The sequence below is a fragment of the Brassica napus genome, chromosome C5 (genome assembly GCF_020379485.1).
Source record: "Brassica napus cultivar Da-Ae chromosome C5, Da-Ae, whole genome shotgun sequence".
Classification (NCBI taxonomy): Eukaryota; Viridiplantae; Streptophyta; class Magnoliopsida; order Brassicales; family Brassicaceae; genus Brassica; species Brassica napus.
This window is the reverse complement of record NC_063448.1, coordinates 2,337,790-2,365,557: the sequence shown is the minus strand read 5'-3', so window position 1 is coordinate 2,365,557 and position 27,768 is coordinate 2,337,790. Positions and strand designations below refer to the sequence as shown.

Genomic DNA, 27,768 nt, shown 5'->3' with positions numbered 1-27,768 from the left:
CAGTACTCTTTTCCATTCTCCATAACAACTAGCCATTATAGAAAAAAGAATATCACAAGACGCAGTGAAGCTTAAATGTTACTAGAGAGTGTAAACAGCAACGCGTCAATGGAAAGAGACATAATTTATAACATAAGAGTATCACATATGTTTATAGATCAAACAAGCTGTTGGTCACACATCTTTCATATTAGAAGATTAGAGCTTGAATGTTTATAAGTCGGTGTCAGTGAAACACTACAGGGTTACAGTTTAGTTCAAAAAAGTTCTAGTAGTATTAAAACCTCTCCCGACAAGACTAACTGCAGAATTCTGTTTGTCTCCTCTTCGTTAATGATGCCTTGGGTCAGGACCACCGGGGCTGAGTCGCTCCGAGTCATGACCATTGCCAAGGATCTTCCCTTCGCCTTCTAGTCTTGCATTCAGCTCTTTTAGCCTCTCAGAAAGCTCTCGTCTAATCTTCATCACACGGCTTGAACCGGAAAGTCGCTCTTTTGAGAGCAAAGATCGACACTGGTGCACTGAGGTCAATTCGAATAGTAGAAGCAAAACGAAGCAAACCCATATCTTGACACTTGCCATAGTATATGATGACTCTCTCTTCTTCTTTTTTAATAAAGCTAATTAAGGTGTATATATATATAGTCTTTGAAGTGTTAATGCTATTGATTGATCACTGTAATAGACGCTAGCATCCATGGGTTTATATAGTTGAGGACCTAAGGCTGTTAAGCTATAGCTTTAGTGCTGAGACACCTAGATTTATGAAGAAATTATATTTGTAGTAGCTACTAATTAAGTTGGAATCTAGTCAGATATACATAGTCTAGATCTTAATTACATGGCTTGCATGCATTTCCATCATTTGATATTTTCTCAAATGTTAACAAGTGACGAAGTGTATGTTTCTGTACCAATCTTGTTATGTCGACGTGATATAATATGATAACATAGTTTCGTAAGGAAATTTGGTATGTCAAGTTGTCAAACTAAGTAACTATTTTTTTTCATATTGGGCGACACCGATAAAAATAGAAAGTTGGAGAGCATATAACAATATATATCTTCTTTATATATAAAATACATTTTCTCTCGGGACGTGACACGTGTCATGTTCTTCAAAGTGCACTGTTTCATTTATTTTTTTTAAATCGGTTGGGCTTATATTTATATTTGGTGTGTGTTTACTTAAATAAGTCCAGTCTGATAAATCATATTTGAAACGCGTCGTTTCTTGATTCTCTAGTTTCATTGCTCTCTCTTCTCGGCCTCTAGGGTTTCAATCGAATTTTTCATCTTCTTCCTACTGATCCAGAAATCCATCAGTTACCAATTCATTCCTATTAAATTCCTTCTTAAATCCATCGATCTATCTTCAATTCCACCTTTTCTCTTCGAAGGCGGTCGAGGTTCGACTATAAAAAGGTTAGCATCCCTCCACTCTAAATCGTCCTATCAACCCTGAGGATTAGGTTATCATAACCTCGATTGTTTTGACTTTCATGTTTTGAAGGTTTCGTTCATATCTGAAAAGAAGGAAATCGTAATTCTGGTCTTGATCTAAATTCATATATATATGTATACGTAAGTATCTCTAACGTCTTTACCTACGATTTCGTTTGACTTACATATTATTCGTTTTTTTGTACAAGAGATTCATAATTCTGAGCAATAATTATATTCTGGATCGGACGATTAATGTTTTTCTTGACGTTGTGTTTACGTATACAGATGACTATATTTATTTCAAGGCTCATAGTTGCAGATCTAATGAAACAATTCTGATCATGTCTCATCTGATAAAATAAACTTTATTCGAGATCTGTTATTGAAATGTGAAAACTTTGAACATTGATAAGTCTCTGTTAAGCATTGTTCTTTCTTTCCTGCATCTAATACATATGGTTGATAATTGCAGAAAGCGTGGATGAGATTGTGATGGAGTCGAAAGGTGGTAAAAAGAAGTCCAGCAGTTGTAGTTCCTTATTTTACGAAGCTCCACTCGGTTACAGGCTTACATCAGATTTCGTCCAACTTGAAAGCCTTACTAATAAATCTTGGTAAGGACGTGGCACAATTAAGGGTTTAGGGTAGCTCCTGGAGGTTAAAGAACAACTGCTGCAGTGCAAACTCTTACAGTAGCGTCTCTTGGACAGGGTGAGTTTATAAGAGCTACAATTTTTTTTGGTTTATTTTGTAAGAAAATGGGAATGAGAGATTGTGCTTAAGTTGCTTTTGATTTGCAAAAATTAGTTGCGGTGGAGGAGTTTGCCATTAGTTGCAAAGTTAGTTGGGTTTAAGAGCTGTAATCTTACAAAGTTTCTACAATGGGAATGAAAGTTGTGGTGGAGTGTGATGTGACGGCAGAGCTTCTCATGAGGCGGTCGTTCAAACTTAACAGCATCAATTCAAACTTAACAACATCAAGGCTTAAAGATAAGCTAGAGTACAAGAAGTTTCAAACTTGACATCAACCAGAACATAGTTAGTATTTGACATCAATCATAACATAGTTAGTGTTTACATACAAAGAATAATATTGAGTGTGTAACTTAGACCCAGATGGTAAACTTCGAGCATGTCATAGTTAGTATTTGACATGAACCAGAACATAGTTAGTGCTTACATACAAAAAATAATATTGAGTGTGTAACTTAGACCCAAATGGTAAACTTCGAGCATGTCTGATTTAGTTTAAATACATTGCATATCATGAATAGAAAGAATCAGAAAATAAAATAAAGGAGAAAGACTCATCAACTGGTGGTATTTGACATAGCAACAAACATGATGACCAAAAATCTTTAAGTTATATATATATATTTTTTATTTTATTTTTTGAGAAAAGCCTTAAGTTAACGTCGAAAAAATGTGTGATAAAAATTTCTAAGCACATAAATAATTACAAATCTAAATAAAAACTAAACTAATAAATTTAACATGATATGATCTTCAAAAAGTTATATTGAACTATACATGTTTTCGTTATATTAGACTAAACAAATTTTTTGTTATGTTTTTACTCTTCATTAAATATAAATCTGAAGCGTAACTAAGTTAAACCTAGCATAATATTTATTCATATTTTTAATTACCCTTAAAATATAAACCAATAACTAAAACAATTGTAGTCACCGCAGTAAAAATACATAGCTATAACAATAAAGGAGGTTTTTCTTCGAAAAATAAACAATAAGAGAGTTTATAAACAAAAGTTAAAAAAAAAAGACTTCTACAAATCCGAGCACAAGTCGATCCATTATTTCACATCAAAGTCTTTTAGGATATAGAGAACATGGTACAATAATTTAATGTGGTAAGTTTAGTTATCTTCTTTGTAACAAATACTTTCTTTGTGTTTTAGACTTTGGATGATTATGTTACAAAAATATTTATGACAACAGGGATATATAGCTACAGTTTCTTCGCCAAAGACGTTGACATTTACCTATACGGTATAATAATTGAAAAAAACTCTACCATAATTCTTTTATTAAAATAGAAGTAAAAAAACAATAAATATTCGCATAGTTCGAATAAACTCAGTTAAAATACAACAACCAGATAAAAAATATGTAGGTGAAACGTGATCGTACATAACTTAAAGTAAGACAAACAAATAAAATTAGCTTGCCAGCATAAATCAAACTAAACATTGCTTTCTTTCGAACCGTTATAGGTACCAAATTATAAATTTAGCTAAATGCAACAACACTAAAATCCAATCTCCTTACTTTCTAAAAAGGTGATCCCATAAAATTTATAATTCACACATATAATTAACCAAACAATGGAACTAAAATAAAAACAAATATCACCGAAATAACTAACGAATATAACCAAACATGTTTATTAGAAAAAAACATGTTTATTAAAAATAACAATATGGTCTCAGAATTCTATATTTTTTTTGTATCCCTATCTCATAATTTTATTTATTTTATGATATCATAATATCATTTTCAATCCACACTAATTTTTAAATGTTTCATAAATTAATATATATACATATATATTCATATAAATAATTTTTATTATAGTTTTCCGCCGTAGGGCGGACCAACCCTAGTATATATATATAAATAAGAACAATGACAAACGACTAAACAATAGCGAGTACCTAATAGCCTAATACTAGTTATGATATAATAAATAACAGCTTAATTAAGAGCAGCTAAACGTAAAGAAGAAAAAGTTAAGAGAAATATCAATTCTATAGAACCTAAATGTACAGTGACTACTAAACCGTTTATTCAGGTTTTTGGTTGAAGGAGTCCACGGAGCCAAATCGGCAACCAATGAAGATAGCTTATGACGTTTAATTTCAGTGTCGGCACCAATCTATAACCTTAAACGATGAATATATAAAGTCCACTAGGGCCTTAACTGTTCATTGATTATGTATTATATAACTATACTTTATGAATGTACGACAGTTATAAGTGGTTGCCGCCACGTCCACTTCAAATTCTAGATTAGGACGACATAAGCAGCTGATTACAGATGCAACCCTTGGGATAAAGTAGGGTTGATTCATAAACTAAACTGATTTTTATTGGAGTAGAAACAAGTCGTCGATAAGCACTAGGCTAAAAGATACGAATCGATAAAGTTACAAATATTTTAATCTTGGCTGGTTTGCGCCATTGACCTGTTTTTTAATCTATCTGTAAATTTAGCATTTTCAAGATTCAAACCTCAGCTGTGAGTGAACAGTTTATTCGGATTATTCAGTGAGTAGGAAACTCTTTACTCTTGCAGCTAGGCCTGGGACGGATCGGGTATCCGGGCAATTTTAAAGTATCCGGATCCGGATCTTTATCCGGCGGATCCATAATTTTTACTATCTTTATTCGGATCCGGGGTTCTCGGATATTCGGGCGTCGGATATCCTTCTAAAAATTGTAATATTCGGCGGATATCCGGATTCGGATCTAGATCCTTAAAATAAATAAAAATAATAATATTAATATATAAAAATATTAACAATAATTTAAAAATAAAAAAAATATATAATGTTTTTAATTATTTCTATGTATAATATTACAAAATTTACATAAAATTTATATATACTATTATAAAAATGAAAATATATTAAATAAAATTAATTTTTATATATAGATATTACTATTTTTGAAATAGTTATTAATAAAACTTACGGATCCGGATATCCAGACTAAAAAATCAAGATATCCGGGTTCAGCTTTGACAGATCCAACATTTTACTATCCGAATCCGGATTCGGCCCATCCGGATATCCGGATTTTTGGATCGGATCTGGATCGGATCCGGATCTCGGATAAAAGTCTCAGACCTACTTACAGCTAGGATTAGCCAAATTACATAATTTAATTTTAAAAGGGGTCTGATGTCAAAATGGATTTTTAGTTTTCTTACATGAATGGTTTTAACTAGTAAATAATAATTAGAAATAGCGAATAGAATGTAAGCTATACCAAAGATAAAACTTGTATCTTTTGGGCATTTTCCAAAATTTTAATAATATAAGCGTAAGTTGTGTGACCTAATAAACCACAATAGGTGCCCGAAAATCAACCAATCTAATATTCCTTCATTTTGTTTGTGTTCTTGAACTTTTTAATGTTTTGAGATGTGGCGGATACAAAAGTGAATGATTCAAGTCCGTATTGGAAGGTGGAAAAGAGAGGTGACACCAAAGTGATTAAGTTATATTACTTTATAATAACTTGTAAAGTAAAAAAGAGCCAACTTTACAAACTTAGGAATCTATATTATTAAACTTGTTTCTTTATTCTAAATTTCTAAAGCAGTCAGAGAACTTTTATGAGTTTAGTATATATTTAGTTAATTATATAGCATATCTAACCTTTGTGTTATAAATCTTCTCAACTTTATTTTTATATAAGAGAAAGCAAGAAAACTTTTATGGATCATTTTATTAGCTATCGTTGAGTTGAAAATAAATTGGGGAATTTGATTTTTGAATCGAGGATGTTGACCTGAATTGGAAACGCTATCTTGCAAGAGTGAGCTCTAATGATGTTTATTTAGATATGCAATTTTCTCGTTTAAAAAAAAAACAATACACGTTTATATCCAAAAATATAATGCTCAGTTATGGACTTTTGATTTAGATGAAAGAGTTGAAATAATAGCAAATCATTATTTGAAAGTTTTTGGCGATCGATTTACATATAATTTTTTTTAACTGGACCCTGTTCTTCACAATTACAGTTAATAATTGTGTTTAATTGATACATGCATTTGTGAGACCTACAAAACAAATCCCATGCATAGTTTTTTTTTTTTTCAAATCCCATGCATGCATAGTTTAATACTAATTACTTCTCTAACGCCTATCCTCTCATTACAATCAGTACAGAATTATAGGCAAAACGCTTACCAAAACACCTCGTATAAAATACTACACCACGTATATGGAATACATACACCATCTCGTACAAAATGACTGAGCCATCTCGATCAGGGAGAGGTTTACCGTTTACGAGTGTCTACATTATCCATGTGAATCCTGACTCTGGTTTAAACGTTTTCTCGGTGGCTATGGTCTCTTGGAATGATGGGAAGTGGTTATGTTTGGATTGCAACAGACTGGCTTCAACTCTTTATGCATTGTATGCTTATAACATTACAGAAGAAAATCATCAAAATAACAAAATCTTCCCAAAACGTTCTAGAGACTTGCTCATTTCTCATCTTCATCGCTCGATAACCCAAGTTCTATCTTCACCTTCTTATCTTCTTTGACTGTTTTGTCTGATGATTCTGAACGTTCGACGTGGTCCTTTTGTTTCACAAACCGTTCTTCTTCTTCTGTTGGTTTCGGACCAGCATATTTGCTCCCCGTTGATTCTTGTCCCACTATGGACGCTTTCTCCTCACTTTCATCAGGTTTCTCGTAGATTGATAGAACACGTTGGAGCTCATCGTTCACGTGCAGAGCCTCAAAAAGAACACCTTCATCATCTGTTGTGCTCTCTATGATCATCTGAATCAACGGCTGTGATTGCTTGCATTTCTCCACCAGACTTACCGTTAGCTCGTCCTGTAACCATTACATATATAATAAACATCATTACTTATTACAACACATAGAATATGGTTTGCATGAGTGCATAACACAGATGTTACCTCCGTGTGATTTGGCTTCCCTTCAGTACTCAACATGCTAGAAAGCAACTCGAGGCTGTTCCTTGTGATCTCAATCTGTTCCTTCTTATCCTTGATAGTTAAGCTTCCAAAGTTATAGTCATCAAGAAGACCATCATCGTCTCCACGAGGTTGTTCTTGATTAGGAACAGGATAGCTACCAGGTGGAGGAACTGGAACAGGCCGTTGCATAAGAGACCCCAAAGAGCCTTGTCCCGCCATTGGATTGTCCTCGTTACGTGCGTTTAAACCATTCTCTCCTTCCAAACTCTAACAAACAAAAGAGAGATTATACACATATCAATTAAACCAATGTTCAAGAAATCACTAGGCCGTGGTCAAGGCCTGTTCTGAACAAAGCCTGATGAAACAAGGCCGTGGTCAAGGCCTGTTCTGAACAAAGCCTGATGAAACATTCGTTTTTAGCCCCCAAATTTTTTGAAGAAAATTACACACATATACATGCCTCAAAATTTGTAAAAAGAAAACCAGTAAATTTATAATTTTTTATTTGAATACCAAGTTTCCTACAGCCCCAAAACCGATTTTTTGTACGCTTACACCAATTTTGTTATTTCGTTCAGACCCGACTTGCCGACTAGATGGATGCCTAGACGCAGCGTAGACCTATTTTTAGAACACTGAACCGTCTAAGCAAATCAGATTTTATTTACCATATAAGTCTCTTGGAAAACAGGAAGATAAGCAAGATCTTGGGACAGTCCCCAAGCTCTAACAAGCTGAAAAGCTCGCCTTCTATTCTCCGAATCAGCTTCGCCGTTCTTGACTAACAAAGCCATCTCATCAAGAACCCTCTCAGAAGCAACCTCAGAGAAAACCTTCTTCTCACAGTTCATAGCACAAGCCTCAAGAAGCTCAAGGCTCAGCCTTTGGCTCGCGGGGATTTTACCAGAGATCTTCCTCTTGATGGCTCTAACAATCTCGGTGGCGTTAAACTCGTTGTTGTTGATCTGAGCGCATATCCTCATGTTCATTCCCCAGTTGGGATCCTCAAGAGTCTCAAGAGTGGCTTCATCGACCATTTTGGATTCCAAAGTGGGAGCTTGGAGGATGTCTTTGACTTTGTCACTTACTATTCTGCTCATTTGAGCTCCTCCTGTCTTCAGCTTCTCTCCCCATTCAGATATCTTCAGCTTGTCCATGCTTCACCTAAACTTAAAAACCCAAACTTTATCTAAATTTACACAACCGAATCAAACCAAATCTTTCGAATTATAATAAACAGAGATCAGGGAAGAAAGAAAATCACAATAAATTGGATCTATCAAATGTGTTGATCCTAATCTGAAAACGAAATGTGAAGAACCTGAGATGTGGTTCCTTTCAGACAGATCAAAACTTTGTCTTGGTCTTTGGTTTATTTAGCTTGAATCTGTGGGGAGAAATGTTCAGCGGAGGAGGAGAAAGGTTGTGGACACGTGGCATGTTACGAAAGTCCAATACTTTGAGGTTACTAACTACATGTTTGGTTGTGAACACGTGGCGTGTTGAGAAAGTCCAAGACTTTGAACTAACTTTTAAATGTTTGGTCAGACTCAGAATCCTCGTGGGGGGCTAATGTGGTACAATGTTTTAATACAGGGAGACTTATCGAAATAGAGAATAGTTCAAAGGCTAATTTGAAAAAAATGTTTCTTTATTTTTGAGTTTCACAAGATTTTTATGAAACTCAGGTTTTTTTATAAAGAAAGACAACGGCGGCGACTAGGCTGAGAAAACCGACGCGGCAGAGGGACTTCTCCGATCAAATCTCTCTCTCTCAGATGGCATACATATCGAATTGGGTGCGATACATGGCTCACAAGCTGGAGTATTCCCTCACTCTCTCCCTCAAGGTCTCTCTCTCTCTCTCTCTCTCTGACTTGCTACAGAGACTTTAATTTATAATTCTCTTTTTCAAATTTATTAAAATTGGTTAAATTGGCTAGGCTTTGTGATCCCTCTGTAATAAAAAAGACACACTTTTGATGTTTAAAACCTGAAATGGGTCAGTAGTTTGGTTGAGTTGTTGAGCTTTGATTCTAATTATTGAATAATTTCTGAGACAATTTTTTTTTCAGCTGATTGCGATGTTTATATAGAATTCTGTTTTTTATTTACTCAATGTCACAGAATCATACTAAAGGGAAGCTCAATGAGCGGGAACTAGTTGGTGTTGTCCTGAAGAATCTACTCTATGGAAGGATAACATACTTGCACTCTGGTAAAGGACAAGAGATGTCCCCAACCATGGGAGCTCATGACAACACACTACTTGTCCGTAAGCTACCTGTTGTCGATACAAGGTATGTTTCTAGGCATTAAGGGTCAAATGTCTACTTATGATAAATTGTATAGTAGGTATGTCTACTTACTGTGATGAGATATTGTTGAATCCAAACACCAATTGAATCCTTTTAGTTTGCAGCCTCTGGCTAGTTTCAGTGTGTAAAGATTACTAGTGATGCCCATTTGGATTTCATTGTTTTTTTGTTGTCTAGGTATGTTTTCGTTGGAGATGCTGTTGTGTTGAAGGACCCGAATGAAACTGATAAGTTTCTAGTGAGAAGACTGGCAGCTTTAGAAGGATCCGAAATGGTATCTATTGATGAGAAGGAGGAGCCTTTTGTTCTCGAAAAGGATCAGTGCTGGGTCGTTGCTGAGAACCAAGAGATGAAATCTAAGGTACACTATTGCATACGAAAGAAAAAAAAAAACTGAATCTCTGTATAATTTGGTCTGTTAACTTTGTCCACCCAATGGTGTTTGATAGGAAGCATACGATAGTCGAACATTTGGTCCGGTCTCAATGGCGGACATAGTAGGAAGAGCTATATATTGTCTGAGGACAGCCGTTGATCATGGTCCAGTTAGTAACAGGTAAAAGAGAAGATACCATCCTCTGTTATTTTTTTATCTTACTAAGCACAAAAGAATATTATCTGTGTATCAGTGAGCTTGCCATGGAAGAGGATTCTCCACTCTTGGCGGTAGAACTTGACGTGGATGAATTGGCTAAAGACCACAAGGCTTAGTAATAAACAAAGGAACCTTGTTTGCATTTGTATCCCCTTTGTTTCCGCTGGTTCGAAACTCCAATCTAGAGATGCCATTGGAGTGTCAGAGATGTTTGTGGCGAATGTTTGGCCCATTGGTTCTTAAGCTTTCAAACAGATCCTTGTTGAGAAGAGTGTTGAAGAAAGCTCTTCGTTAGCTTCTTCCTCTATAATGAAACAGAGAAATCCAAAACCATGGTTTTTAAACCGAACCGAATAAGAAGACATTTGTTAATTCTGTTTTTGGTTTTGGTTAAGAGATTTTGATTGGTTTATTTAGTCGGTTCTGTTAAGGTAAGAAACTCGGTTTGGAAAAATCTCTTAACCGATTGTGGAATATCTAATTTGTAAAACCAAACTTACAAAGCCCATTTAGGAATTTGAAATAATCTAAAGCCCAAGAAGAGGAGGGTAGAAGAAGAGGAAGCTTAATCTCTCTCTCTCTCTCTCGCTCTCGCTCCGAAGCTGTTCTTGGCGGCGATGTCGGGAACTTTCAGTTTGAACTCTAACTACGTCCCTGGTACGACTTTAGCACCCTATATATGTGTCTCTTACATGTCGTTGATAGTTGTTAAGTTATGTCTCTCTTTGTGTTATCGGTTAGATTTTTTCCTAAATGTCCACCAGTTGTTCGACGAAATGCTTCTGTGTGATTGTTAAATAGACAAAATAGACAGTGTTCGTGTAGACTGTTTACATGCTTCTGTAGGAATATTACTTGTAACAATTCTTCATTGCTAGCCCTTTTGTCAAAATAAATAAATAATTTTTATTCATTGCTGTTGTAACACAGGTTACACACTCTCAGTTTCAGTTTCAGACAGCAGATGCTTTTATAACCCTGCTGTTTATAGAAGAACACCTGCTACATTACCTTTTTCTTCTTGTCTCGATCACAAACGTAATGGATCTCTGAAGTGTTCCCCAGATAGTAGTTCTTTTGTTTGTCAAGCGAGTTCTGGTGGCTACAGGAGAAACCCTGATTTCTCAAGGCTTAATAAGCATGGAAGAAACAGGCAAAGCGTAGATGGAGACGGTTTTGATGGTGATAACTCTGATATGTTGTCTTCAAGAAACGGGTCTTTGCTCTCTCTGTCTAACTCCCCCAAGTTCCAAGCTACTTCATCCCCTGGGCCTAGAGAGAAAGAGATAGTGGAGCTTTTCCGAAAAGTTCAAGCTCAGCTCCGAGCTCGAGCAGCCACCAAGATGGAAGATAAAAAGGCACAAGAAGAAGAAGAAGAAGCTTCTAAAGGACGGGGTAAAGAAAGTGAAACTGTTGACTCTCTTCTTAAGTTACTAAGAAAGCACTCGGGAGAGCAGAGCAAGAAAGTTAACAATTTTAACAGCCATGGAGACAATTCGGTACAAGGAGATCATGTGGACAGGAGGCAAGATCGCAGCGGAGGAGGAAACCTTGTCAAGTCATGGACCAAAGATCATAATGCATCATCATCCTTTACCAGGACAGCGTCAAGCTTCAGAAGAAAGTCGCCAGTACCAAGATTTGAATCGCCTCCTCCGACTTATTCTAATGAGGCAACTTTTGATGAGGCGTCGAGTTACAGCGTGACTTGGACCCATAAGAAGGATACAGCAGAGCCGCGTGATGAACCTGAAGACGAACCTGAGCCTGTGACAGCTATTCTCGAACCAGAATCTGAGCTGCAGCTAGACGCATCATCATTTTATCAAGAGGAGGATGGTAATGTTACTTTAGATGCGTTATCAGATGATGAGGAGGAGGAGTCTCTGGATGATGCTGATGAAGAAGAGGAAGAACCTGTTAAAGACTTGAGTACATTGAAGTTGATGGAACTGAGAGGCATAGCGAAATCAAGGGGACTAAAAGGGTTTTCAAAGATGAAGAAAGCCCAACTCGTGGAGTTGCTTAGTAGTGATTCCATCTGATTCGACGGTGAAAGAGACTCAACAAATAATATGAACATTTACTATCGTTAGTGACAATGTTGAAATGAGTTAATTTCTGTGTTCTTTTTTTTTTTACCTGAAAATACTGGCCGTGATCATGTTGTTTTGTTTACTCAGATTTTAATCTTTGGTTTTTGAAGATCTTCGAAATGTTGTTAAAGCACAACTAAGCTTGTTCTCTGATAGTGTTATGGCGATGATATGTTTGGGCTCACTTCACATCAAAGGGTCATTTGAAAGCACTGTATTCTAAGCCAAGCCTTTTCTGTGAAGGGGTCGGATACTGAAATCAAAATTGTAATTGGAGTCGGCTGATGGCTTACTCAAGGTGGGTCCGGTCATAGCCAGTGTAACCAATCAACATGATCACCATTTTTCTGGCTGGTTGCATGCCTTCTTTAATCGTTAGTTGTCCCTACTTGTAAGTCACGTTTTTATCATTTTATACTGCTCATTGGTTTTATGTTTGTTAATAACATAACACATATGGATTTGAATCAATGTTTTTTGGTCAATAATATACATTATGATTCAAATCCAGATAGTAGCACAATGATTTCTGCATATATATTATATTTTTTAAAATCAATAATATTAATTATGTTCTATAAAGAATCATTACTGGTTCAATTCAGTTAATGGTGATCATACAATTGCTATAGTGGAGTCATCGCTGGATCACTGATAATGGTGCTTTTTAGGTTATGTTTTCTTTTTCAAAATCATCACGTTAAAAACTCATGCAATATCATATTTTGGCCATTTACATATAACTTTGTAAATTCATTTCATATACATATTGGAGCATGAGTATCACATACTAACATATACATCAACCTAAGTGTATGCTATAGCAAACCTTTGGAATCACACCAATGTTATCCAAAAAAAAAAAAGTGTACGTTATACCACCACCTTGATAACTCCAAATCTATTGAGGAAATTGGATTGTATAGCTACAAAAAAAACCATAATTAAATATGGAATTTTTGCCGATAAGAAACAAAAGAAGTATACTTTTGTCTCCTTAGAATAAAAAACTCAATCTTTGTCTCATTAGAACAAAAATATGAAAAACATGTTTTGTCCTTTTTTAGTAAAATACAATTAATAGTAAGAAGTAAAAACGAAACATAAGCAGTAAAAAAACACAACTTTCTTCGTCTCCGACGCCCGTTTCTAAAAGCAGAGGCGATTTCATTTCGTCGCCGTCGACACTTTCTTTCTCTTGGCCGTCTATGTTCGCCGGAGACGACGATATCGTCGTCACGTCTCTCCGTCGTCCTCCTTCTGTCGTCTTTCCTCTTTGAGAACCATCGATTGAAGAACAACTTCCACGTTTAATTTCAGAAATCGTGCTATGTTGAAGAAGAAGACTAGATTTTAGAAAAAAAAAATTAAAAAAGGAAATAACAAAACATTTAAAAGATTTACTGAATACTCTGACCGTTTTTTGCTAGATTTTCGGATTTTGTAATTTTATTAGGTAGAATTTGCATTCTATCTGTTTGGAAATTAGAAGGTCTGGCAGAATATTGTATACCACCAATGTAGACAAAAAGATAATTCGAATAATGCATTTCATACCATAGTAGATTAATTAATTTCTGTAGCGCATTAAATCTACCAGTTATGTAGAGCATAGAGGGAATGAGGATTTTTTTTATATTCTTCCCTAGTAGTTGTTAATGTTTTCGATGTATTGTGCATTCTACGATTGGTAGATCACTTTATCTTTGTTAGATTATATATTCTAAACCTCCGTAGATGGTAGATCTGATTTTCTAACACCTTTACCCCATTTTTGAAATTACTATTCAAACATTTTTTGAATCCAGATTATTTTTCTTATATGCAGTTGCTTATCTACATCAAATATACAATTTTCCAGATTTTTTTGCATTCTAAAAAATTGATATGAATTTTTATATACAAAAAGAGTAGTGAATGTCCAAAAGTAACAAAACTTGATTTTATTCTAAGGGGACAATACTTTAGTTTAGTTGTTCTGTATTGCCAATTTTTCCATTAAATATCTAACCAAAAAAAAGTACCTCTATTATTTGTGAAATATATACTATATTGCCTTTAGTTTCCGGTTAATGAAAGAGAAAAATATATTCTTCTTCTTCTTCTCAACTACCACCCTTCTTCTTCCATCTCCACCACTTTACCTTCCGTCAACATTACAAATACGATCATCACAAACTCCACACTGTGTTTTGTATTTATCGTCTCCTTAATCACCACTTTTTTTATAATCAATATCATTTTTTTCATAATCATGATCTCTTCGTTCATACTAACATTCATCATTGAGCCACCATCACCATAGTCACCACAACCACCTCCTAATAATCCATACTCTTTGCTACATATCTCGTCTCTGCTTCTAAAATCTACGGACCATGGCGACGTTACGGTCGAAGCGTCCTTGTTTGTCCCGTAAGTTCTCGGTTGTACTATGTTATTTGAACGTACTACGCTATATCGTTTGTTACTATTCTATTTTAATAATTGTTCATATTATGTACTATGTGCATATTTTAATATTTGGGTTAAGGTTTATATTTCTTTTTAGGGTTTAGTGATTAGTGTTTTTGGTTTAGTTTATGGAAGGTTTGGGTTAATTTAGGGTAAGCTTTACCTCTTTCTCTGTAATAATAGACATTTCAAAATGTAAACATTAATACGTACTATGTTATTTTGTTTGTTACTACTCTATTTTGGTAATGTTTCATATTATGTATTATGTCCATATTTGATATTTGGGTTAGGATTTATATTTCTTTTAAGTGTTTAGTGATTAGTGTTTTTACTCTTAATTTATAGAAGGTTTGAGTTATTGGGGTAAGCATTACCTCATTCCCTATAATCATAGACAATTTAAAATTTGAACAATATGTACTATGCTATTAATTGGTTACTATTATATTTGCATATTTTAATATTTGAGTTGGTTTTTGATATTTGGGTTAGGGTTTATATTTTTTTTTAGGTTTTACTGATTAGTGTTTTAGATTTAGTTTATGGAAAATATGGGTTGATATTGGAATAAGCGTTGCCTCCACAATTATTAAACTATTTTAAAATTCCATTAATATGAACTATATCATTTAGAATGTTCTATTCTATTTACTCTGATATCTTCCTCTGTAACTTTGTCTCTTTCTCCAATCATCGCAGTTATAAGATGACAACCATCGTAGTAATCTTTGTTTGAAAGATGACTGTTTCTTTTGGATTAACGACATATGTTTCATATGTAATAACTTCTACTGTAATCACCGCCATCACTGCCACAATAATCATCAACGTTGTTTTCATTGTAACCATTCTCCTTCCACTGTAATTTTCACCATATATTTGTCGATCACAATTTTTTTCTTTTATTATTGGCAACCGGATCAAAAGAAAGACAAAACCGAGAAAATATTGCACAAATGTTAGAAGATATTATAATATCAAAATCATTGCTATATTCTTAATTTGTTGTTAAAATATGGCTAGTTGGCAAATAAGCCCAATTTTAAAGGGAGTTTTTCAAAACCAACCCATATTTTCAAGTCAAACCCAAAACTAACCTCTTTTTTTGTCATTACTATTCATCAATGAATTTTCTATATTATCCCTATGTTTTTGAATTATTTACAAAATTGACATTATTATTTAGTTTTTTATTAATTTCGAATTCACAAAAAAAAAACAAATACACCCACACCATTTCTTCTTATTTACAATAATGCCACTATCATCAATTTTTCCAACCATCATGAACCACCATTTTTGAGCTCTTAAAACTCTAGAATTCAATTTTTAACCACTTTTTTCATTCTAAACCAACAAATCTTCATTTCCTCTCATTTCTTCTACATTTCCATCTAAAAAACTCTCATAGCTTTCATTTTCATAAACACAAACTTCATATTTTAAAGTTTTTTCATTAGTGAATTGTTAAAGGCGGTTCTTTTTGTTCATATTTGGAGTTTGGACGGTTGAGAAGGTTGGAAACGAGCTTTACACCAGAAAAAGATTATTATTTACATGGTTTTCATCATTTTTCAGATCTGTGTCGAGATAGTAGATTGTTTTGTATGTCTACGCCTATATGCAGACGTACGATACAGTCTACTTGTCAACGCACATGTCAGTTTTGCATTTGACCAAACGAATTTTTTTTTGTACCGCAGACTTCCCCGGCAGTCTTCGTCTTTATCTTTGACAACAAAAACAAAAATTTAGGTGGACTTACTAAGACGTCTATGTAAAAGAGGTTAGTTTTGCATTTGACCGAACTTCAACGGAAGTCTACGAAGTGTAGACTGCCAGAGAAGTTTGCATAATGTCAGTTTTGCATTTGATCAAAACTTTGACTTCGTTGAATAGGTTACTTTTGTGTTTGACTAAAAAGTTTAAAAATTAATTAAAATTTTATTAAACTGAAGACTTCATTTGCAGTCTTCTTAACTTAGAAAAAAAAGTAGACTACATGTGAAGTCTACTATTTTATTTTGGTCAAATGCAAAACTAACCCGTCGAATTTGAGAGTAGACTTCAAACGAAGTCTAAAAATATGTAGATGTCCGTTTTCATTTACTCGTAGAAAGTCAAACTTGGTCAATTGCAAAATTAACCTCTTTTAAAAAAATCAAAAATGTAGACTGCATATGAAGTCTATTTCCGAAAGTCAAATTATGGGTGAATTTTGGTCAATTGAAAAAACTAACTATTTTGAAGTGTAGACTGAAATGGAAGTCTACATGTATAAAATCACAACTTTTTTACAAATATAGAAAGTAACCCGTAAAATTTTCAATTGCAAAAACTAACCCAAATAGTAGACCTATTTGATAGTCTACATTAGTAAACTGAAAAGAACGTCTACATCTTCGTAGATTGAATATGGAGTCTACATAAAAAATATATATTAAAAGTGAATTTGTATATTATTCATTAAGTTTTTTAATATATTTTTTTGTTTGACAGTGTGTATTAGTTAATCCTAATGGGTTAGAGTGATTTTGAAAAGAAAATATGTTATAATTATGAAAGTATAATACTTTTGATTTGACTATGTTGTTAGCTAATAATTGTATACGTATTTGTAAGTCTACCTATATAGTTTTATAAAACATAAAATATTTCTCCGCTAATTATGTAAACTGTATTTTTTTTCCAGAAATAGCTCTGTTACCTGTTGTATACGGAGAATGGGTGTTGAAAGACTCTTTGTGGGAGTTTGTGGTCAATAATCGAAAAGGAGGAAGAATGTTCCTTGTGCATGATGGTTGTACACATGGTGAACTTCTTGAAATGGCACAAGAAGATTATGATCTAGACAAGAAAATCGAGATTATGGTGCTAACATATTCCTTACCAGACGTCATTTTACAACAACTGACTCCGAATACGCAAATACTCCTCTTATGCCTGTCACAAATGATCGACAAGTACGGAACTTGGTCGAGTTATCTAAGACACACTTTGTACGCCTTTATGTATCAAGCCAGCGCCAAGTACACTAGAAATTTTTGGATTGACTATATGTTAGATAATAAGTGTAGACGTCTTTGTAAATCTAAAAATGTAGATTGCAGTTGAAATTTACGTCGTAAATTCTATTAAAAGTGCATTTGTGTATTATTCATCATATTTTTTTCATGATTTAATTATTTTACAGTGTATGTTAGTAAAATTTTGATGGTCTTGGATGAATTTCAAAAGTTAATGTGTTATAATTATACACTTGAAACTTATTGAAATTTTTTTTGATTAGTTTTACTCTTGAAACTTTTTGGGAAAATTTTGTATAGATTTTCTTCTTTTCACATGTGTGTTAGTTATTATTTTAACTTATGGTGGTTTTACTTGTTTGGTAAGTTAGATCTTGTGAAAAAATTGATATCTAACAAAAAATTAATAATATCATACAAGTGAAACACAACTAAAAATGAATACAATGTTTATAGATTATGAATTAAAAAATTATTTAAAATTAATATTTTATTATGAAAATTATTACAGAACAATATATTAAAAAGTATTCTTGAGTGTGTTTGATTTTTCATAATCTTGATGCCTCAAATAAAGTCTTGGAAAAAAGTACCTGCAAAATAAGATAGAGTTATGAGAAAAACATAAGATAAAAAATAAAATCATATTTTAGTAGAGTTGAAGTCTACATTAATGGAAAGTTTTCATATCTAAAAGTGTACATTTAGAAAATTTGAAAATACTTTGTTTTGGAAAATATTTCAAAAATAGTTTTTTGTCATCCTTGTAACAAAGCAAAAAGATAAAGTATGAATCTATAAATTTAGTTCATTATAAACACAAAATATCTTATAATGAATATATGTAAAACTTACATTTTTTAGAAGATGATTTGAAAACTTTGCAAGAGAATACCTGCAAAATAAGATAAAATTATGAAAAATAAGATAAAAATAAAATCGTATTTTAATAAACTTCTAATAAAATATGCTTAAAAGTCAACGCTAGTGGACTTCATTTGAAATCTACCAGTCCTAACTTTTAAGTAGACATCAAATGAAGTCTACTCTATCAAAAAAAAATTAGATCTGAAAAATATATACATTAAAAATATGAAATAAGTTTAAATAGAAAAAACTTTTAAAAATATAATTTAATAGACAAAATAGTAATAAATTAAAGACATAGAATTTTAATATGTAACTTTATTTAAATATAAATGCTAGAACACATATTTAAAATCTATAGATGTAAACTTTACATTTTTGGAAGGAGAAGAGAACAAATATGGAAGAAAATACCTGCAAAATAAAATAAAATTATTAAAAAACATAGAAAAAAAATTTGAAGTCATATTTTGTAGACTTGAAATGAAGTCTGCTTAAATTTTGTGGTTTAGTAAACTTCATATGAAGTCTACTAGTTTTGGTAAACTTCTTTAGAAGTCTACACTGTCTGATAATTTTCAGATCTGAAAAAAATCTATACATTTTGAAATGTGAAAATAATTTTAAATCTGAAAATACTTTACAAAATAGAATTTATAAGATAAACTAGTAGCAAATTAATGCACAGAGCTTGATCTATAAATTTATTTGAATATAAACATATAAATACATATTTAAAATCTATTAATCTAAAACTTACATTTTTAGAGGATAAGATAAAATCCATGAGTGATAATACCTACAAAAAAAAGATAATATTGTGAGAAATAAATAACATAAACATACACATTTAAAATATATAGATCTAAAACTTACATTTTTTAAAGGAGAAGATGAAAACCATGAATCATAATATCTAAAATGACAAGATAATATTGTGAAAAAGATGTGAGAAAATTTTAGAGAGAAATGAGAGATTTTTAGAAACAATTGAGAGAATTTTAGAGAGAATAGAGAGTTTTAGAGAGAAGTGAGAGAGTTTTAAAAACTTGTGCAGCCACTTTAGAGAGAGACTGTATAAATTTTGTTTATATAGGGAGACAAAAATGTAACTAGATTAAAATTTACGACACTGTAGATTTCTTTTGAAGTCTACTAAAATTAAAATTTTGGAGTAGATTTTACTGTAACGTAGTAGACCTTTTTTGGAAGTCTACTATAATAATTTCATTATTGTTGTTTATTCTTTATTATTTTAATAATTTTAATAAATGATTTATTAAATTTATTTCTTTATTTTTTAATAGTTATAGTATATGATTTCACTTTTTATTCTTAAGGAACTTAACTTAGTTTAAATATAATGGTTTTCTGTAAAACAAAATGAAAAATATAGACTGAAAAAGACGTCTTAAGATAAATAGACTTTATTGTAGGTCTATGAAATCCTAAACCACAAATCTCAAACCCTAAATGTTTTGCTTGAAAATCAAAAAGTATCAATTATGCAAAATATAAACTACTAAACATTAATATGCGGATTTAAGTTAATAAAATAAAAAAAAAACAAAATCTAAAATTTAACCCTATGAAATCAACCACTAAAAGACATAACATGTTAGAACCTTTTGTTTCTAAACTATGAACATTGTCTAACACATGATAACCAAATTAGTATATATTCTTCAAAACTGTTCAATTGTATGAAATTTTAATTTATTTACTTCATATTATCCATTATATTGATGATTAGTTAAAAATATCACAATAATTATTTTTATACATTTTCAAAATTAAATTATTAGATCAAATTAGAGTGTAGACTACAAAATAAGTCTATAAGGTAAACTTCGTAGGAAGACTATATATATATAGACTTCTTTTATTACGTGTAGACTTTCAAAGATAGAAACGTAAAATATATTCTGTTTTTTTGTTTGGTCATAAGGGTTAAATAGTATTTTCACTATACTTTTAGGTTGGTTTTGAATTTGACTAAAAATAGGGTATACTTTTAGGTTGGACTTCAATATTTGAGTTGGTTTTAGCAAATATCCCAATTTTAAATGGATGATAAAATTAGTACGTGGACCTCCTCGATAAAGCTATCTTTTTTGTTGGCTATCCAATACTTTTAGTAAAACTACAAGAATTTAAAATGTGATGATATAGTTCATTCAGCATAGAAAAAGGGAATATGCTTTAAAAGTATCTCGAGTATTTTTTTTTTTGAAATTATTTTAAGTATCTCGAGTATTAGAACAACAATATAGTCTGTCTTTAATCTAGTCATACACTAAACATGTTTATATAAATAGGTATATTGCAAATATCACCGAAGATTGTAAATTATAACTAGGGCACTTATGACCTAAGAGAAGACAACTCTTTAACAAACAAAAACTGAAGAAGCAATTATCACAAGACGGCAAAAGAAAAATACAAATAAAAATAATGATATGTTAGCTTAACATGAACTCTTCATAATATATTCTATAGTAAGGTATCATAGTTAGGCGATTTCTTGATATTATCTATAACCTTTTAAAATACCCGAAACAATATATACCTTACAACATTAATATTTGTTTGCATAAAAATCGCGCAAGAAAGCGGATAAAGATACATGAATAGAGGAAAATGATATAGGAAACGTAAAAGATTTTATTCATGTGGGTTACAAACGAAGATTTTAAGTCTTAACTAGCTTAAACAATTCAAAACTCAGAAAATGTCGGAATTTTCTCCAGTTGTAAGATTACTAGTGAGAAGATTATCAAACCAACTCTCCATGTCATGGTTATATCCCTTAATATTGCTATCTAATGAGCTCTCCCAATCCTCTATCTTTATCTCCTCATCTCCTGAAATGTTGTAATCCATCGATACAACTTCTGACCAAAAGCTCTCATCTATCAATGGAAGAACATCTTCTGGTGACGTCGCAGAGTCTTTGATGTTGTTATTGGACACGTCGTTGTTGTTGCTCGATGTTGTAACCGCTGAAATGTTGGTACTGCTGCTAGATTGTTGTTGGGGAGAGCTTGGCCTCTTTTCATCCATAACTGAGACGAGTTGTTCATCATTGTCGCAAATCGTTTCGCTGATATTTTGATCTTGATTATGCTGGATTCTTTTCTTTAAATGAGTGTGCCACACATTTTTTATTTCGTTGTCTGTTCTTCCCGGTAATTTTGCAGCTATAGCAGACCATCTATCATATAAAAAACAAATAATAATAAGCAAAGTGTCACATAACTGAATAATAAAATTTATGAGAAGAAAGAGCGAGTAGAGCAAAATAAAAGCAACCAAATTAAATTGCCTATGCATGGTTAAAGAGATCTGCACATGTCTTACACTGATCACAGTGCCTATTTCGTCTTGTAGTGAAAGTTGTTTATAAAGAAAATTAGGAAAGTGAAAATTAAATTATTTAAATGTTTAGGTATGTGGACAAAGGCAATCACGGGTTCGAATCTTCTCAGTCCTTAGCCCCCACACAGTTATAATATTTGGCATATTGACAGAAGCAAATTGTAATCATTCAGAAAAAAACTTTGAAGTATTGTAGTAAGATCTTTTTTAAAAAAAATATAAGGACATAAAAAAAACCTGTTGCCTAAGCTTTGATGCAAGTTGATGATAGTTTCTTCTTCTTGAGGAGTGAAGTTGCCACGTTTGATATCTGGTCTCAAATAATTTATCCAACGAAGCCTGCAACTTTTGCCGCACCTAAGTAGCCCTAATCATTTCACAAACACCATTACAAAACTTTACACACACATATATACATGCATATATATATAACTATAGAACAAGAACACTCGTCAAATCAGAAGAGATTGGTTGTTTCTGTTTTTTGAAGATATGTTAGAAAATAGATAAATATATGAAAATATTTACCAGCTAGTTGAGGGAGAGCTCTCCAGTTGGGATGACCATGGAGACGAATATGACTAATCAAGATTCGATCTTCTTCAGCGCTCCATGGCCCTTTCTTCAATCCCATTTTCTCACAGCATGGTCTTCTCCCCATCTTCTTCTTTTTCAATCTAATTCTTCAAAGAAAAGTATCTTCAAAAGAACAAAGATTAAAAAATGGATGAGGAAGCTTTTGTGTTTATTGTAACCAAAAGAAAAAAGAAGGTGTTGTGTTTATGAAAGCAAAGGAAGCCACAGATGTTTGAAGCAAGTGTGCGATGGCTAAGTGTGTTGATATATTATATAATGCAAGGCAGCCATAGGAAAAGAACAAGCTGGAAAATATATTTCTTTTTTGGTACACAAAGTCCAACGTTTACAACTTCTTTTCCTCTACTTACTTTTCAAAGAATAGTTATGTTTTTTCTCTGTCTAGATATAATTTGATAACGTACCGAGGAAAGCAGGTCAAATCTTTTCCTCTATTGTTGGTGGACTTGTTTAGCAGTGAAGTTGAATTTTCCAGGGGAAATTTTTGACTACTAATAGTATGAATCTAGTTACGTTTTGAATTTTTCCAAAACAGTAATGCATGAGATGAAATTATCAAGAAGTATTGAGTGGTTCGTAAACTGATTGACTTTATTGATGAGTTGTACGTAGGTTATTATTTACACATATTTCACGATATGGGATTTTTGATATAGATGTCAATGGAGATTGTCTAGGTCCGAAAGGGGACGTACGTGCGACAATTCCTTGTTAGTGACTATATCTACTATACTACTCACATGATTTATCATATCCATTTAAATGTAATCCACTTATATCTCTCGATTTATTATAGTTTTGCAAACAAACCAAAAAGTATTTTTAAACTTGTTTCATTAAAAGACTGATTGTATTGTGAATCACACAACGATACCCAGATCTACCTTTTTCTTTTTAACGTTTTATGTATAAAGATATCGCTCTAGTGCGACTGTTCAGTCATATCAAATAAGGGACCATGTGAAACACGATATAATTATCACGAGAGATAAAGTAAACTAACAAAATTATTGTTAACACATCTTCATCTTCACTGTTGCATCTGCTTCTAGGCAACGTCATTTTCCACATATTAATACCCCTCTCCACACTTCATGACTCCTCTTCCTCAGTAGTTTACCCTCGCTTGTTCTCACTAATTTTTCAAAAAACAAAGACGGTAAGACCTAAATATACAACTGAATTTTTTTTGATGTTTTTGCAACTGTAGTCTGTCGAGATGCTCTATCTTAAAGGAGTTGGCCTCTGAGTGAAAACCTATTGGCATTACATTGATCACGTTCACGTAGCACTAGTGGTGAAAAGTTCATGATTTTTTCATAGTATTTTTTCAAAGTCCAACAGAAGCACACCCGGTTAGTCGGATTATCAGCTATTGGAGTCGGTTCAGGCCCGGTCTTATCTGGCTATGGATGAAGGAACGTGTTTTTTTTTAGACACCATCAGTTTGGATACTGAGCTGTTGGACTCGGGTTCAGGCCCGGTCTTGTTTGGCTATGGATGAAGGAACGTGGCTTACTAAACGCCTGACTCCTTATCAATCAAAAGCATCAATTTATTTTATTCATTGATTGTTCAGCTCACAAAGGCCCAGTATAAGATTGGCCACCACATTTGGTGGGTCCATGGAAGGGCACATAGAAAGTAAACCATAACTATTATTACCAATAGTCCAATACCAAGGCATCAACTAAACCGGATAACACTGGTTAGCAGAAGTACCCGGTAGCCATTGTGATTTACGAAAACACCCTCATAGATTTTGTTTATATTCCTTCATTTTGTGGGACCCAGCTCTTATTCTTCAAAAACAATCCGCTACCTATGCCTTGGAAGCAGAAATTGCATGACCCAACAAACAAGGAAATTATTTCTGTTATTTTTCCGCTTATTATAACATTAGGAAAGATTACTATTTATTTTAAAAGCATCATAGTATTTTCATAGACACCTTATATATATTACTTTGATGTTGCGGGAAATTAACACATTAATTCTTTTACAGATGATTCTAAAATATTTATTATGGCCATAAATCATAACTCATAAGAACTAGTTTAACAAAGCAAATCATCCAGAAAACAAATCATAAAACTAGACATTTTTCTTATAATCGCATGACTCCAAACATGCCCCACAAATACCAGAAAGTATCATGCATAGACGAAACTGCCCTTGAAGAGTGTTTCTGAAACGGCAAAACTTAGAGAATCGTCATGGGACCCACGAGAAGAGAGACACGTCATAGAACTCAGACTGTAACTAACCAGCCTGTCTTGCCCCCAAAGAGATATATTACATGACTCAACTAAATCACTAGTACACAGCAAAGTAACTGAGTATCAACTATGTATGCCGTATGTGTATACTGTGTTATGTGTGTATATGTTATATATCGCGCTATATCAACGCTCAAAAATAGATCAATGAAAGATTTATGTAACTTAAGCTAAAAGATGTAATGCCAAAGAACTATAATATGTAACTTAGGTTAGACCATGTTTATCCCATAAAACGGTTTTTAAATTTTTTTTTTCTTTTGGTTAAAAAAAAAGTGCACCAATCGCGGGTTATCATGTGTCAGTGGAGCCCGCGAACAGTACAAAACCTCAATAATAGTCAATCTTTAACCTGGGTTTTTTGTTACCAATTTTTGTGTTTTCGTGGGATCTCTCCCCCTAAGAAACTCCTTAATCACCCCCGATAAACTTGTCCTTAGGTCATAAATTTGGTTTGTTAGCAGAAACCAATTGCAACCAAAACCATAATGAAAATTTAGAATTTACATATAACAAATAAATATTTTAAAATAATATAAAGTTAGCATTAGCTTTATGTTTAAAGTCTGAACTAAAAACAACAAACAAACATAGATATATTACGTTTTCCTTATCTACATATCAACTCGACCAGAAAATATAATAAAGATTTTTCAAACTGAGAAACCTGAATTTTCACAGCCGCAATCACGCATTTCATATTTAAAATGATTATGAATATTAGGGCAAAAATTACATAACTTAGTTTGAAATTTTAACAAACATAGAAGAGTTTGTTTTGAACGTAACATTTTTGTCCCCCGATCGACCACAAATATATAACAAGAATTTAATTTTATTTAATTCAAGAAATTGTTTGTTTGTCATCCTACTCTCTTTTTATTGTTACTCAAACATTACAAACGTATAGGCTTTTCTAAAAAGAAAGAGAGACAGAGACAGAAACAGAGAGAGAGTTATTTAAGTAAACCTCTTCTCTTCCAATGCTTTAGTCGGAAAGTTTTCTCCGACGTTCATCAGTTGACGGTAACAACATATCTTCTCTTTACACTTTAGTTTCACATAACATGTTAATAGACTACAAGAATGAAACTAGCTAAGAAAATTCTATTTATAAAATGGTTATAGCATATTTGTTCGAGATTAGGTTCCACTTGTCAATATACAATTTGGATATTGTGGAAAACAGAAACTGTTTGATTATAATATTCGTTTGCAGATTTTGAAACCATCTTAGCCCTTAACCCGGTTTAATGGAAGAAGGAAACATGTTTGAAGAAATAGGGTGTTTTGACCCAAATGCTCCGGCAGATATGACGGTGGAGAGCAACTTCTCTCCGGCGGAGCCACCACCGCCGGTCTTGGTTGCCGGTAGCACAAGCAACAGCAACTGCAGTCTTGAAGATCTCTCTGAGTTCCACCTCAGCCCACAAGACTGCTCCCTAGCCGCAGCCACAGCTTCTGTTCATCAGCTTCACATCAATACTCCTTCTAGTTGTGACCAGCAACTCCAGAGTTTAATGCACCAAAACTTTCAAGATCCAGCTTATGCTCCACAGTCTAACAATTGGGACAACGGTTACCAAGAGTTTGTGACTTTAGGTCCTAATCACACAACTCCTGACCTACTCAGCCTCTTGCAATTACCAAGATCCTCACTTCCACCTTTCGCAACACCTACCCTTCACGACATGATCATGACATCTTCCTCTGCCTCTGCTGCCTTTGACCCTCTCTACCATCTGAATTTCCCTTTGCAGCCTCCTAGTGGGACTCTACTAGGAGTTGAGGATCAGACCGAGTTCAATGGAGTGAACAGTTTGATATATGCTGAAGAAAACAACACCACCGAGAATGGTCTTAACCGAAAAGGGAGAGGATCAAGAAAGCGTAAAGTCTTCCCTACAGAACGTGAGAGAAGAGTTCACTTCAAAGACCGGTTTGGTGACTTGAAGAACTTAATTCCAAACCCTACCAAGGTTACAATAAATACCCTATCTTCTTCAACAAGTAATTAATTTTAATTAACTAAAACCTTTTAGAACTTTTCTTATTTTTTTATCTATAGAATGATAGAGCATCAATCGTTGGAGAAGCGATAGATCACATCAAGGAATTGCTAAGGACCATCGAGGAGTTCAAGATGCTATTGGAGAAGAAAAGAATCACAAGGCAAAGGAACAAGAGAGGCAGAATCGAAGTAGGGGAAGAGGACGTTGGTGATGAGAACTACAACGCTCAAAGCGAAGTCGTGGAACAGTGTTTAGTCAATAAGAAGAACAATGCCTTGAGATGCTCGTGGCTGAAGAGGAAATCAAAATTCACTGAAGTCGATGTGCGTATCATAGACGATGAAGTTACTATCAAGATCGTGCAAAAGAAGAAAATCAACTGTTTATTGTTCGTCTCCAAAGTGATTGATCAGCTTCAGCTTGATCTTCATCATGTAGCTGGTGCACAGATCGGAGAGCACCACAGCTTCTTGTTCAACACCAAGGTATTGTCATTAAATTGCATGACCCTTTTATTAGACCTAAGAGTATTGTACTAACGAAGTGTGACATATATGAACAGATTTGTGAAGGGTCTAGTGTTTATGCAAGTGCCATAGCAGATAGAGTTATGGAAGTGTTGGAGAAACAATACATGGAAGCTCTTTCGTCTAACAATGGCTATCACTGCTACACTAGTGATTAATGCGTTTTCTTCTTAGTAATGGCTTCCATAATGGATGATTAATTATTACATTAGTAATGTTTCGTATTATTTCGTTTTATCTATGTGGGCTTGAAGCTAGTTTTTCCATGGAGGATTAATAATATTACATTAATAATATAATTAACTCATACCTACACTCAATAATAATTCAGAAATACAAACACAAATCTCAAAATCTATTAGGAGGTGTATTCAACCGAGAGTTTTAGGTGATTTGTATTAAAATGACAAATCCACTGTTATTCAAACATGAATTTTAAAAAAACATTTAAAATCCAT

At 33.2% G+C, this 27,768-nt stretch overlaps 6 protein-coding genes across 9 annotated transcripts; 3 read left to right on the top strand and 3 right to left on the bottom strand.

Moving 5' to 3' along the window:
* Positions 1-105: 105 nt before the first annotated feature.
* LOC106400426 (CLAVATA3/ESR (CLE)-related protein 3) lies at positions 106-1,865 on the bottom strand. Its single transcript, XM_048757820.1, has one exon. The coding sequence runs from the start codon at positions 580-582 to the stop codon at positions 331-333; it is 252 nt and encodes an 83-aa protein (XP_048613777.1). The 5' UTR covers positions 583-1,865; the 3' UTR covers positions 106-330.
* Positions 1,866-6,560: 4,695 nt separating this feature from the next.
* LOC106397858 (TOM1-like protein 2) lies at positions 6,561-8,645 on the bottom strand. 4 transcript variants are annotated; one of them, XM_013838479.3, is made up of 4 exons: positions 8,480-8,645; positions 7,827-8,322; positions 7,135-7,422; positions 6,561-7,048 (listed from the first exon to the last, which is right to left on the bottom strand). In XM_013838479.3, exons 2-4 carry the CDS (start codon positions 8,313-8,315, stop codon positions 6,689-6,691), a joined length of 1,137 nt encoding a protein of 378 aa, XP_013693933.1. In that variant the 5' UTR covers positions 8,316-8,322; positions 8,480-8,645; the 3' UTR covers positions 6,561-6,688. The 4 variants fall into 4 exon arrangements, with proteins under 4 accessions (XP_013693933.1, XP_013693936.1, XP_013693934.1 ...); XM_013838482.3 differs by having other exon boundaries at positions 7,827-8,327; positions 8,480-8,630; XM_013838480.3 differs by having other exon boundaries at positions 7,827-8,327; positions 8,423-8,584.
* Positions 8,646-8,775: 130 nt separating this feature from the next.
* Positions 8,776-10,443, top strand: BNAC05G04270D. Its single transcript, XM_013841226.3, has 5 exons — positions 8,776-9,008; positions 9,286-9,458; positions 9,654-9,837; positions 9,926-10,032; positions 10,106-10,443. The coding sequence occupies exons 1-5, from the start codon at positions 8,937-8,939 to the stop codon at positions 10,185-10,187; spliced, it is 618 nt and encodes a 205-aa protein (XP_013696680.1). The 5' UTR covers positions 8,776-8,936; the 3' UTR covers positions 10,188-10,443.
* Positions 10,444-10,567: 124 nt separating this feature from the next.
* On the top strand, positions 10,568-12,280 carry LOC106400834 (rho-N domain-containing protein 1, chloroplastic-like). The gene is made up of 2 exons (XM_013841224.3): positions 10,568-10,728; positions 11,002-12,280. The coding sequence occupies exons 1-2, from the start codon at positions 10,689-10,691 to the stop codon at positions 12,114-12,116; spliced, it is 1,155 nt and encodes a 384-aa protein (XP_013696678.1). The 5' UTR covers positions 10,568-10,688; the 3' UTR covers positions 12,117-12,280.
* Positions 12,281-21,241: 8,961 nt separating this feature from the next.
* Positions 21,242-22,556, bottom strand: LOC106397592 (myb-related protein Myb4-like). Its single transcript, NM_001316042.1, has 3 exons — positions 22,424-22,556; positions 22,133-22,262; positions 21,242-21,731 (listed from the first exon to the last, which is right to left on the bottom strand). Exons 1-3 carry the CDS (start codon positions 22,554-22,556, stop codon positions 21,242-21,244), a joined length of 753 nt encoding a protein of 250 aa, NP_001302971.1.
* A 3,058-nt stretch (positions 22,557-25,614) lies between these two features.
* Positions 25,615-27,606, top strand: LOC106400230 (transcription factor bHLH89). Its single transcript, XM_013840611.3, has 4 exons — positions 25,615-25,797; positions 25,991-26,750; positions 26,840-27,268; positions 27,346-27,606. The coding sequence occupies exons 2-4, from the start codon at positions 26,025-26,027 to the stop codon at positions 27,466-27,468; spliced, it is 1,278 nt and encodes a 425-aa protein (XP_013696065.1). The 5' UTR covers positions 25,615-25,797; positions 25,991-26,024; the 3' UTR covers positions 27,469-27,606.
* Positions 27,607-27,768: the final 162 nt, after the last annotated feature.